At 37.6% G+C, this 13,195-nt stretch overlaps 1 protein-coding gene across 1 annotated transcript in view; it reads right to left on the bottom strand.

Annotated features, from left to right (window-relative positions):
* The window catches only part of svep1.L (sushi, von Willebrand factor type A, EGF and pentraxin domain containing 1 L homeolog), a 174,237-nt gene extending 163,061 nt beyond the window's left edge, over window positions 1-11,176 (bottom strand). Inside the window, exon 1 of the mRNA XM_018257180.2 lies at window positions 10,080-11,176. Coding sequence (XP_018112669.1) covers window positions 10,080-10,586 — 507 coding nt within the window. The 5' untranslated portion in view covers window positions 10,587-11,176. The remainder of the gene's footprint in view (window positions 1-10,079) is intronic.
* Window positions 11,177-13,195: the final 2,019 nt, after the last annotated feature.

Raw genomic sequence — 13,195 nt, 5'->3', positions numbered from 1 at the left:
CCCCAGACAACTGAATTCGGATTTATAGTTTAACAATAATGTTTTCAGAGTGTACAGTGAAAATTAGGCCACAATATTATAACCAATATAAGGACTACAGTATACCCTCTTTGCAAATAAAGGGTCACTAAAGCTAGCAATGTAGTATAATAATATCAGTATCTGGATCCTGCAAACCTAAGACCATCTAATTGTATATGTTTTAGCCTTATCCATTAAATGTAAAATAAGCTTACCAGATCATCACCTTGACTATTTTAATAGGTATGTGGTCGTGTATGGGGTTATGTAATATAAGACACTACATTTGCCATGGGGCAGTCACCCATAGCAAAAAATCAGCAGGTAGAATTTGCTAGTCACCTGTTTAAATGCAAGCATCTTATTGGATGCCATGGGTTACTGCTCCTGGGCAAATTTAGTGCCTTATATTACATATGGGGAAAAGTCATCATGTGGAAACTTAGCTGCAGGCATAATACTGTTCCACCTTTTGTTGCATACATGTTTTGAAAAAATGCTGATGGACAGTAAGTCATTTTTGACCCCTTCCATAAGCTTTTAGCAGGAGATTGGCAGTTTACTGGAGATTGTGGTTTCACAGACTGTGAGTTTTGGGAGATGGGATGGCAGACTCCTTTTGCTTTTAGAATTTACCAGACTTCATGATAGACCCTAGTATCAAAAAATGATAAAATGAGTTTAATAGTATAGCTCTTATATATAGAAAATATATTCCGGGACCCAAGAACAGTTTTCCAAACATCTGTGGAACATTCTGAACCATCTGTTGCAAAATCTGGAGAAAACATATTTAGCTCTAACAACTCCACCATTCCTCATAATAGTTTGTGCATTTCCCCATTTCCCTTGGTGGAAATCAAATTTAAATATATCAGAAATGTCAAATAACTCCATGTCATCAGAAAACAATGGCCCAGTTTGTGGAGCTCTACAACACATGGTAACCCAAATGGTAACACATAGTCCTGGAATGGAGTTCTTTTTGGAATTGATCATTATTTCCCTGATGGCATGGAGTTTCTGTTTAATATTTTTGCAACATTTCTTGTTTTATTAGCAGCAGTATTGGAATGTCACCATTGTGCATTCTGGCCAGCTGTGCTTCTCGGCTTTCTTAGAGAATAGCAACAAAGCAGAGAATACAGAGTGCTCTTTTCAATTTGCCAAATGAGTAGATAACACATTGTCATCAGAAGAATGATTCTTACCTTGAGTGCCTACTTATGAAATTGACAGTTTGTAATAAGCCATTAATACTTTAACGCTGACAAAATGTAAAATTAGAAAACCTTTGTTGTTAAATATGGAGTTATTATTTGGGTCTAAAATAATGTTTGCTTTTGAAAAGAGCTGGAACAGAATATATTTGCCTGAATTCTGTAAAGGGTCACTTACATTTCTGCTTGAATGTAGACATGCATCTACTGGAAGTAATGTGACTTTCTTATTTTGTGGTTGGACTATATAAAACAACTTGCAAATGAGTCATAGGAAGTCCATTAATCTTCTTTCTGTTAGTACCCTATAAAATGTACAGATTCAAAGGCACAATACAGAACACTAAGATATTCCAGAGCCTCCAAGCTAACTAACTAACTACAACTCTACTCATTTTACTACAGCTTCTGGCTGTAAAGGGAAACTAGGAGTGACAGGAGAGAACAATGACTGCAGCCCAGACACATATAAAAGTATACTGCATTTGTGTGAAATTAGTCTTAAACTACAACCCGCAGCCCTAAAGATATATACATGAGGGTACACCAAAGACAAATATTGTCTTTAGGGTGGAAGTGAAAAAGCCAAGGGAGGAAAACTGTGACAGTGCTGGATGTGCCAAATAATGTTTAGATGGTGTAAATGAGGAAAGATGAATAGTATAGGAACAGCATAATGGAGATAGGATGTATAGTTCTTGGAGTTAATAAGCAAAGAAAGACAGATAGTTCTAGGTGGTCACATGAGCAGAAAGACAGATAGGAAGATAGGATAAAAAAGGATTGAAGAAATAGGAGAGGAAAATTGTAAAGCACTTTTGTACCAGGACACAGTACATAGTGCTTTAGAAAAAAGAATTAAAACTGGAAATTGGTGATAGAGACTGTTAAGGACAAGCAGAAAGGGTTGGAGTGGCAGGATGGACAAAAGAGAGAAAATGGTAGGGCAAAGTTAAGGGTTATAGTAGTTGTGGAATAGTAAGTGGAAATGTAGGCAGTATTTTGAAGACATGACGGAAGAGAACCATATAACATAATTATGACATAAAAAGGAAAAGCTGAACTATACACAAGGGGCCTAACTGGAGAAAATGGCAGGAAAATGGTTAGTGTTGGCAGGACCATGGAAGCTGAAATCTGTTTAGGTCTGGGAGAGTCCCAGTCCCAAGAAAAAATATTCTCTATGGAATCAAAAAAGTGTATTCTTAAGCAAGCAGAAAACATTTTTTTTATAGGGAACCACAAAGGTGTATTCCTTTCTAATTTATTAAATTTTCTTAAGGCAAATTATGCATGCTGGTTTGTCACCAACAAAACTATATGCGAAAATTAAATTAAAACAAAAGTATGGAAATTTGCATCAAAAGATGCCATAAACATATGCAGAGATTTACCATATGGCTCACTCCTTATCCTCTGCATTTCAATGTATATTATGCCTGTGAAACAATCATTTTCAAGGATTTTTCTCTGCATTTGATTTTGGTGCCAAATGTTATAGCATGTATTGTCTTTTCATCTTTTACTTGGAACTTTTTTAAATGATATAAAATTAGTTGAGACTAAAGATTTTTACAAAAAAAAAATGAGGTGATTGGTATTGAACAAGGTTTACATTTTTTTTGGTTTGCAGGCTTTTGTTTAAGAGGTAGACCTGGACCTGGAGCTCTGCTGCGCTACTCTGAATTTTAGGGTCAGATTTTTTTCAAGGTTTTTTTTATTATTAATGCACATTGTGGGGAGGGAGAGGGGGGCAACGCCAGGCAATTAAGGGGGGCTTTTTTGGTATAGAGTCTAGTTCTCCTTTTAGGGTTTCACTGAATCTGAATGCTGTGTTTCATCCTGTTCACTATTTATACCTTTTTTCTTCCCGTTTTCTCTCAGAACATCTATTTTCCTCTATTTGCTTTGCATTCAAGGAAACACTGAACTGAATTATTTATGAGCGAATCTGTACATATGGAGATGGATTTAGTCCAAAAGGTGTCTTAGCCAAGTTGTTATAGTGATACCGTGCTACGTACATAAGTAGCCCTAATAAATAAATATATAGATACATACATACATTATGGACCTCTCCCTCCTTTTACTGTCAATACAGTCCATCTCTCAAAGAAACACATGTTTTAGTCATGATACTGCACAGCATCACCAGCACTACAGCACACACTAAAACCACACTCTCCACACTGCTTCTGCTTGTACTCGTGGGGCCAGAACCACACATGTAGCCCAAGGTAGAAGCTTAGGAAGCCTAATGTATACAGTAAGTGGCTATGTTTTGACTGTGTTATGTTTTATATCAGCCTTCTCTCAGTTAGCAGCATTGACAGCTCCTAGTGTGGCTGCTCCTCTTTTCTCACAGTTTGGTAGGCCTTGTCTCCTATTCTATCAGTGCTTACAGTGTATATTAAATTCCTCTCAACACAAATGGAATAAGTCTATATAATAAACATTACAATTAAATTTTTTTAAAGGTTACCTAAACAGTTATAATACTAAGCCTTAACAATTTTATATAGCAGTTCTTTATAGTCTTTCTGTCCAGCTTATAAACCTCAGAATTTCAGTTGTCTGCAAGACAGTTGGCAGGTACGAAGAAGTCATAAAAATCAACAATTATGTTTAAAGTGACACCTGCATTTTGTCTCAAAGATCGTTTCTTCCTTGCATGTTTGCCATATACTAGATAACACAATTATAAGAACTAGCATGATAAGAGATCCATCTGAAGGCTGCTAGGACTACACTGGTAGTCTTGTCCCATGGACTTCCAAAATCTATCAGCTACTGTACATTATCTTTTTACTAAGCCTCAACAAAGAAGTTGGGTAAAAGTGTTACACTATGCTAAGTGTTATGTTTTGACTGATTTACTAGCCCCAGTCCACCACATCAATTAATGATTGAATATCTGTGGCATCTGAAGATGCCCCCAGTAGTTCCTACCTTATTTCTTCTGATCCACAGCACAATTTCCGGGCTGTTGTCAATTACCTGAGCTTATGATACAAGGCTGAATAGTAATTCACATTACATGGCAGCTCAGAAGCCAACACATGATCAGAAGTTAATAATCAGCCTTATAGAAGCTAATATTGCAGACATATCTAATGTTATGCTTGATGATTTCAGCATCTTTTGAGTGTCAGTGCTACTGCACATGCTCAGTGTGGTCAGGGCTGCTGCTGAAAAGTTACCCTTAGGGTTAACTGAAAATATGCTCTAACAAGATGCAAGATAATGAGCTACTGCACACAACTTTGAAGGCCTGGACCATTAGTTTACTGGGGTTGCTCAATAAAGTATTTCAGTCCAGTTTCATTTTTAGGTTTTAATTATCCTTTAACTTTATATGACAAGTTTCTATGTTTGCATACAATTAGATTTAAAATGTTGTTCGTTTGCATAAAATTAGACTATGGATTTGTGTTTATGAAACTTTGGGGCAGCCTCACTTGAGGCTTGCTTGCAACTGCGATTATGCCCAAATGATATTGATATCGATGCTAAAGATTTTTTTTACAACATCACTCATATAATGTTACTATAAACTGCCTGTGTTAAGTTAAATAAGGATTGTACTTTTTTCTATATGAGATAATTTTAAAGTAATAGTTCAGTAACAAATTAAATCAGATTTTATTTACCATATCTGATTTCCCATGGGTTCAAAAGTTTGCATACAGACTATAAGCTCTATGGGGCAGGGGCCTCCCTACTGCTGTCTCTCTTACAACATGGCATTTTAGCTCTGTGTACTTATATATATTAATTGTATTTATTATGTTAAGTGTCCTCCCTATGTGTACTCCTGTTTATTTTATATATAAGATTGTACAGCACTGTGTATCTTTATGTATAAAGCTATATATACATTTATACATACACTCTGCTAGTATTTAATAGCATTGTATTTTAATTCATTAATTTACATAAAAAGTTAAGGGTAGCGTTCAACATGCTTTTCACAATACGTTGCCGGAAAATTTCCCATTCCTCCTGATAGAACTGGTCAGCCCCTTTGTTCTGACCTGTGTTTTAGTCCATTTCACAAGTTTGTAATGGAATTAAAGGTTTGGGCTTTGAGATGACCACCCAAATACTTTTGTTTGTATACTTTGAATAATTGTCATGCTAGAAAACAAAGTTGCAACCAAGTAATGTCTAGTGTTGTTGCTTCAGAATTACTTTATAACATTTTTTACATAATACTGCAACCCTCATGCATCAAAGTTTGGATTGTGTTCTTCAACATAAACCCCCCAGCCTTCTTCCAACATATATAGTGATGATCAGTATGGCCAAACAGTTCTGTTTTGGTTTCATCTGACCAGAAATGCCTCCCCCAACAGACTAAGCCCTGATGATCATTTGCAAAACAAAATGTTGTGCTTGGCTTGGAGTTTAGGCTTCTTTCTTGAATAACTGCCTTTCAGGCCATGGCGATGAAAGACTCTCTGGATGCAGATAGTTTGGAAGCTAAATGTTGAGTTATGCCTATACAACTGTGTTGCAAAACTCAGTTCAAAGATGGAGCAAGACCAAATTGTACTGAAAACTATGTTACAATAGTTTTAATTTACTACAAAATGAATATTAGGCAGTTTCATTGGGCTCCAGCACAATGTAGTAATCTGTCTTAAATGCTTCATATTCCAGCCCAGTCCACTTTTTCTATGCAGTGAGCTGGTTGGCTTATATGTTAAATGGTCAAGAGTTAGTTGATATAAAATGATGATGATATAATACAAAGAAATAAAAGGAGCTCTTTTACTGCAAGTTACAATAGAGGAGGATCACATGCAACCCTCAAGATTGCTTGATGCTCAATCAGATGTATAGTAATCATTGAAATAGCTTACTTATATATGTGTAGCAATGGCTTCCCACTATATTCCTGGAAAAGCATATGGCAACATTGAGTTCTGGAAATAGTGTTTATTGTTTTGAATCTTCTTTCTCTGTTTGCATGTTATAGACATGCAAACATACCAAATAATCTGTCCCCTGCCTGCAATATTACATATTCATATTACAATGAAAGACATGGGTCACATGGGTTACAGATAGAGGTGCTAAATTGCACCAGTGGGGTTATATGTAACAACCAATTAGATCACTGCTTTAATTCTCTAAATTGTAGTAGGACTGGTCAACACTAGTTGCTGGTTGGTTGCTATTGGCAAATGCACTTGTGCAATTTAGCATCTCTGTTAATAAATCAGCCCCACTGTGCTTTTTGATTGCTCCATCCTTTATAGCATTTTAGAGGCAGGATATATTATTGGTGTTTTGGTGGAGCTGTAGAATGTAATAAAGACAGACAACAACAGCAATGCATTCCTTTAAACATTTGCAGTGCCTTGGACGTTTTAGAGCCAAAGTGTTAATTTCCTGGCCATATATGGTAAAAACAAAATTAAAGATAAAATTCAAACTTGTTTCCCCCCCCCCCATCCTTTTGTGCTAACACTGATATACATGATTTATCACTGTTACAGCCCCTGTAATTACTTGCTGCAGCTGCATTGTACATTTATACTTTGTGCTGAGAAATCACCATTTGCTCTTCAGGTCTCAGTGCCCATGAAGGAAGGTGGGGGCTCATTACAATATACAGTACATATGCTGCAAAATATGGAAGGGCACGGATATAGACAGCTTTGACCTATTTTTGTCTGCAAAAATGTTCTCCCAATATATATTAGCTATAAGCTCCCAAAATCTTTTGTTACCACTTCTGGCACTTTTGTAAAATTCAGTTTGGAGCAATATCTCCCCCAAAAATCACAAAATGATGACATATGTTTTGTCAATGTTTTCTGCTATGTATATTCTTTTACCTGAGGGGCACCAGGTTTTCTCCCTCTTCCCATGAAACAAATGATTTGTAACTGTTCCCATGCACACAAAAAGTCTGTAGGAAGGGGGGTTGATTTTGCCTAGGGGTGGCCTAAGAAGTTAGCTGTGCTTTTAGTAATGGAGCAGTATAGACAATTTTCGGGAGATATATCTCATACTGCCCCTATATATGGTGGTAAGTTGAAAGTAGCACAAAGTTAGCAACCCTTCGCCAGCTGTTTGAGTCTGCAATGTGTTTAAAAGTGCAAATAAAATAACAAATGTTTTAAATGAAAAGTAAAATAAACACAAGTTTGTTATAAAAACAGATGTCCCAGATTATTTTTACAGTCCAAGGTTATATGAGGAAACTGACAAGTTCACTGGTTTAGATCTCAACTTCCATTCAATATAAGGGCAATAAAACACAAGCTTCATATTGCTTGTACAATTTAAAAGCATTCTTGATTTTCTATTTTAAAATATAAGGATATTCAAAGTCACCAAGTTCATTGACCATATACGGTTTATGCATGAGGCTGAAGGCCAAGTGTTTTTATACTGGTCATGGAACTCCAAGGTGACAATCACCTCAATCACCTTATATTCCTCAATATAATCCTCATATTGTTCAACAGGGGGTACTTGATTTATTATAATACACACTTTTCAGTAATTCATGTGACATCACTAATCAACATTCATTATCTCATAGTCATTTAATTCACAGGTCATTCATTGTTGTATATAAACTACATTTTCAGCTAATGTAGGATCTGATTCGTTTCACCCTACAAATGGCTGCACGTAGAGGCCATTTTAATAAACAAAATAGGTAGATATTAGAGCTCTTTTTCAATACTTTACAAAGTGCAAAAAACAGGTTCCAGCTTTTTACACTTTGCACCCAGCCCCATGCTGAGCACCCACAGATGATGCCTGTACACCTGCAATAAATACATTGCTGCCAGCATTCATCAGCACTCTATTATAATGGATGTGCTTATGTAGGCATCCCCTATAGCACCCTCTTCCAGTAGTGTATCATTAGGGAGCCAGGTGATCCAGCAAGAACATTTTCAAGGCCTCAACTATATGGGAGGGCAGGAACATACTCTTAGCTGCCCATCATGTCCATACTCACTTGTGGTGGCAATGGGGGTCTGCTGTAGGTACATCATTGCCCTTAACTTGCACATTATTTAGACATGTAAGTCAGGGATACTGTTAAGTAGGCATTAAGTTCAGGCCTGCTTTGTGCCCATAGCACTGGCTTTAGCACACGTTGCAAGGCATGGGGTGCACTCAGTACCCTGTCTCAAGTAATCAGTAAATGAACACTAAGGGGTACACTTTTGCCTCTTACATGCATCTTTAGCAAAGGATTTGGTAAATAACCCCAATTATACTTTGTGCTAAAGTAGCATTGACATAATTCGCAGCAATATGAAGAGAATGTTCAGTTACTTAGATCTGTTCCTTCTACCAGTGGAGCTGACATGGAACTGAGGGGAGATTGCAATATTCATCCCTACTCACTTACCCTTCTACCCCACCCCCACACAGACTTGTACACACTAAAACTGTGTGGAAAAGGCCACAGCTTATTTATTAACACTAATACCATATTGGTTACCACTGTTTTCCACTGCGTGGAAAAGTCCACATCTTATTTATTAACATTAACACCATATTTGTAATTACCATTAATATAACACCGTATATACACAACAGCTATCCACAACATGTATGTGTAACAATTAGCCACTGAAGGCTACATAACAGTTATCAAAACGTACAAAAATACAATAAAATTAATATGAACATTTCCTTTTGAACTAAATAGCAAGCCTGCAACTACGCGTCCACCTCTAAACATCTACACCTCCTCTGTCTGCTGTGTCTGTTTTCCCCCCAACCATAGTTCCAGACCTGCCCCTTCAACTATTTCTCCCCTTTTTGGCTACCACCAGGGGAGACCGCCCTCACCATCATAGATGTGATTAATGCAACCTACCAATCTCACCACTGTCTTTACTCCTGCTGTCTGTTTCCTGCCTATATACCCATCCCTTACTTCCTGTTCCTTTAAAAACTACAACTCCTTTCACTCCAACCTAGTAAACCTTCTCAGTCATGGCCCCTTTTGCTTCATCTGCCCCAGTCTCACTCACTTCTTGGGGTCACTTCCTAAATTCCTTATTACAATCATACATACAAACTAGGGTCATTTATACAGGTTACTGCCCTTTATAGGTCTGGCATATGGAATGAAAGCCAAAAAACATATACACCTTGGAAGTTGAAACTGTGACTCCAGTGCTTCAAGTAAGAAACACTTACCACTGTGACACTAAGTCATACAGGCAGCCTGTGACATGTGAGCTACTACATTACTAGTTACATTTAAATTACACATGGGATCGTTTACATGTCTGTCACAGTGTCAGTTCCGGGCAACAACAAAAGTGTTAATAGTAACCAATGCCACATTTAGGAACAGAGCTGCAAATGCAACCACACTGCAAAATGGTTTGCACATTGATGCCATTCATGAAATGTACTTGCATCCATACATGCTGTAATTCTGGTAAAAAAATAAATTCTGCACTTTGTACACTGCACTGCATTAGTAAATGAGGCTTCTACCTTTAATGTGCTGTACTTGTAAATTAGAAATAATTGCGCCCATAACAACAGAAAATGTTCCAGAATCAGGCAAAAAACCTTACAGAATACAATAAGAAACTTTTTGAAATGCTGAGTGTTAAAATAGTCAAATAGCAAGAGGCTAACAAGTCCCAGCTACTTTCTGACTGAAAGCATGCAAATGAAATGTCCCTTAAGTATACCATTTTAAATTAAAAAGAGTGGAGACATTTGCTAAAAATATTACATTTTAAGTCTACAAGAAGAATGCCAATTACACATTTTAAACTTGAAATAAAGTGACTCATTTCATAGCCATGTTGACTGATACACTGCTTCACTTACCGCAGCTTGCTGGAAGGCTCCTTTGGTGTAGGTCCCCCCTCCTTTGTAGGTGATGGCCGGGATCTCTCTGTTGAGCAAAGAGCACTTGTGCTGGTGGGGCTGGCTGGAGGAGATGTAATCCACTCTGGTTTGCACATTGGTCTTTGAAGAGAAAGTGACGATTGCAACTCTAGTAGCAGAGGGAACCACTGGAAAGTCAGAGAGAAGCTTCTTCACGAACCTGAGCTCATTGACAAAGTTAGAATGTCCCACACTAGAAGACTCATCCACCAAGAAGACCAAATCCAAACTTTGACTTTTCTCCCTTAATCTCCTAATATTCTTTTTGAAATACTGACCAAGTTTCTCTACTTTGTTCTCTGTAGTCTCTGTGGACTGTTGTCTCCTGCTGTCTGTGAACTGTACAATCTGGGAAGAAGAACTCCTGTAGGCTGGGACCTGGTGGGAATAGGTTGTCCAGCTGCAGACCAGAGAAAGACAGCAACAGAAAGAACTCCAGAGCAACATTGTCACCTGGGAAGAAGAAAAGTTACTTGGCTCCTTTTCTTTGGAAGTCACAATATGATCTGGTTCTCTTTTGTTCCTAAGCCTTCACCTCCCCTAACAAAAAAAAAAAGATGTTTGCTGTAGACAGTGTGTAGCCAAAACTAATGTTCCAGATTCTCTGAGCAAGCAATGCTGCAGATGTGAGCAGCGATCAGACTGACACAGCAGAAGGAGACTGCTGACTGCATGCTCTGCTCATGTGCCGTGTGTTATAAATCCCACTGTTCTCCTTCCCCTCTCCCCATCCTTCCAACAAAAGAGATCTAGTAACACCAATCTTTTATCTTCCTTTTGCTCTGCCTTTCCCTGTTAGTATTGTTTCTGCTCCACTTCAGTCTTTTCCACACTCCCTTTCTTTTGGCACGGGATCCCACTCTGCCTTCTTTCTTTTAATTCGCTGTGATTTTGCCTGCCTCTCTTCCCAATCTTCCTTCCTTCACCCCCCTCCTCTCCTTTCCATGTCTGATTTGCTGAGATTCCTTGTCACCGGAGCCTTATGTCTGTCAGGCTGTCAACATTCCCCAAAGCAAACATCAGCACCCTAGTGCCTGATTGATTCCATATGTCTGGCATGGAGCTACACAGCCTGTGCCAGATATACATGCAGATACCAGGAGTGCCACTGTAATTGGAAACACTTTGCACTGAAGCATGAGTTAAGGGAGACAAAGGTGTTTGGAATTCAAATCAATATCCTACATAACCCCCTTGGAAGAAATAATGAGTGTGAGAGCTCTCAAGCACTATGGGGTTAAGACCTTTCTTTTTGGAACTTCCATAATTATTTGCAGAGCATGATGATCTATTGCATACACTGCAGTGTAACAGTAAGATCCCCTCCGTTTTTGACTAGCTACTGGCAAATTTACCTTCACTTACCCCCCTCTCTGTAATGTTTCACTCCTGCATCTGGAATATATTGTTTGAAATACTTTTCATTTTAGATGTATTCCTGGAGTTGCCAAACAATTGCACTAACTAAACATACTGCATTGTCCAGAATCAATCACAGCTGCTGCCTTCCTACAGGTATTGAATTGTTTGAAATGCAGTTTAGAGGACCAGCATTATACTATTTATTGTTTTGAGTGTTAAATATTCTTTCTTTTGCATGTTTTTCAGTCTGCTTATAGAGAGCAATGATAGTTGGGACATCAAGATAGACTTTTAGGAAGTTTTTATTTTCACATGGCCAGTAAATAGAAAACAGATTCCATATGGAAAGCTATAGTTGTGATTGCACGGCAGGGGGTTTTGTTACAAGTGCTAAGTAATGCAGAATCCATCTGGTTTGTGTCTGGTCCCCACACAGAGCAATCCCATACTGATTAACTACTTACTGACATTTATTGCTGCGAGCAGTTCTCAATCTCTGTGATGCTCTAAGCTAACATTTATTTATTTACCTGGGACCATTTTATACAAGTACCAGTGTAATGTCTGCAGAATTTGTTGTCTCCCTGCCATGCTATAAGCGAAAATATTTTATTGGAATTTATTTTTATTTCGGATTAAAGCAAGAAATGACCAGTCTAGTGCATTTACGATTCCCTGAGGGACATCTTTATCACCTCATAAACCTTTTAACACTATAAAGTATTTGAACCTTTCTTGTTTCATTTGATCTGTTCTCTTTCCTAAGATACATACATTTCCATGCTTTATTCACTAGACCCTGCACAAGCAACACGATAGGTTAATGTTTTCTTCTACCCTCTCGGCCCTAGGGCTGAGAGAATAAAACATATGTAACATTATTAAAAGAACACCCTTCTTATTCCAAGCAACATGCTCTACTGAGTTGAATGGACAGGGCCAAATTCACTTTCAAGCTACTTTAAGCCAATTTGTTTATTAGTATTTGATCCGTCATCCAGAAATATTTGATTGGCAGTAATGTTATCTCCCATAGACTTCATTTTTATCAAACAATTAATAATTTTAAAAATGATTTCCTTTTTCTCTGCAATAATAAAACAGTACCTTGTACTTGATCCAACCTAAGATATACAGTAATAAATTGTAAATGGAGGCAAAACAAATCCATTGGGTTTATTCAATATTTCCATAATTTTTTATTTTTTTTAAAGGTAACATTTTATTGTTTTATAACACATTAAACATAAAACAAAGTATATGCCGTAAATGTAGTTGAGTTACCATGACAGAGCTTGGAATAAAACTTGTACATACAAATTCGTTTTGTAATTTGATTGATACACTCAAGATTTAAAACACAGTTCAAACAGTCGTACAGTAAGATGTGAATGTTGCCTCCGAAATTCTTATCATCAACATATTGGGCAATAACATCAGGTTCTAGATAGAATTAACTATCCTGCCTTTGATAGTATAAATAAACGTAACCCTTCATGTTCGGGAGCCCTGACCCGCAAGCCCCGCTTCCCACAATGGACTCCATATTTTCTCAAATCTTTTCAGTGAGCCTCTGGCTAGTAAGGTGTGTTTAATGAGAGGCAGATTCTGATTCACCAACGTTATCCAGTTTTGCACCGTGGGCGGTTGGGGACCCATCCATGCCATAGCAATTACTTTCTTAGCATAGTACA

This window comes from Xenopus laevis, chromosome 1L (genome assembly GCF_017654675.1).
Source record: "Xenopus laevis strain J_2021 chromosome 1L, Xenopus_laevis_v10.1, whole genome shotgun sequence".
Classification (NCBI taxonomy): Eukaryota; Metazoa; Chordata; class Amphibia; order Anura; family Pipidae; genus Xenopus; species Xenopus laevis.
Note: the sequence above shows the minus strand (reverse complement) of the source record. Positions and strands in the feature narration are given on the sequence as shown.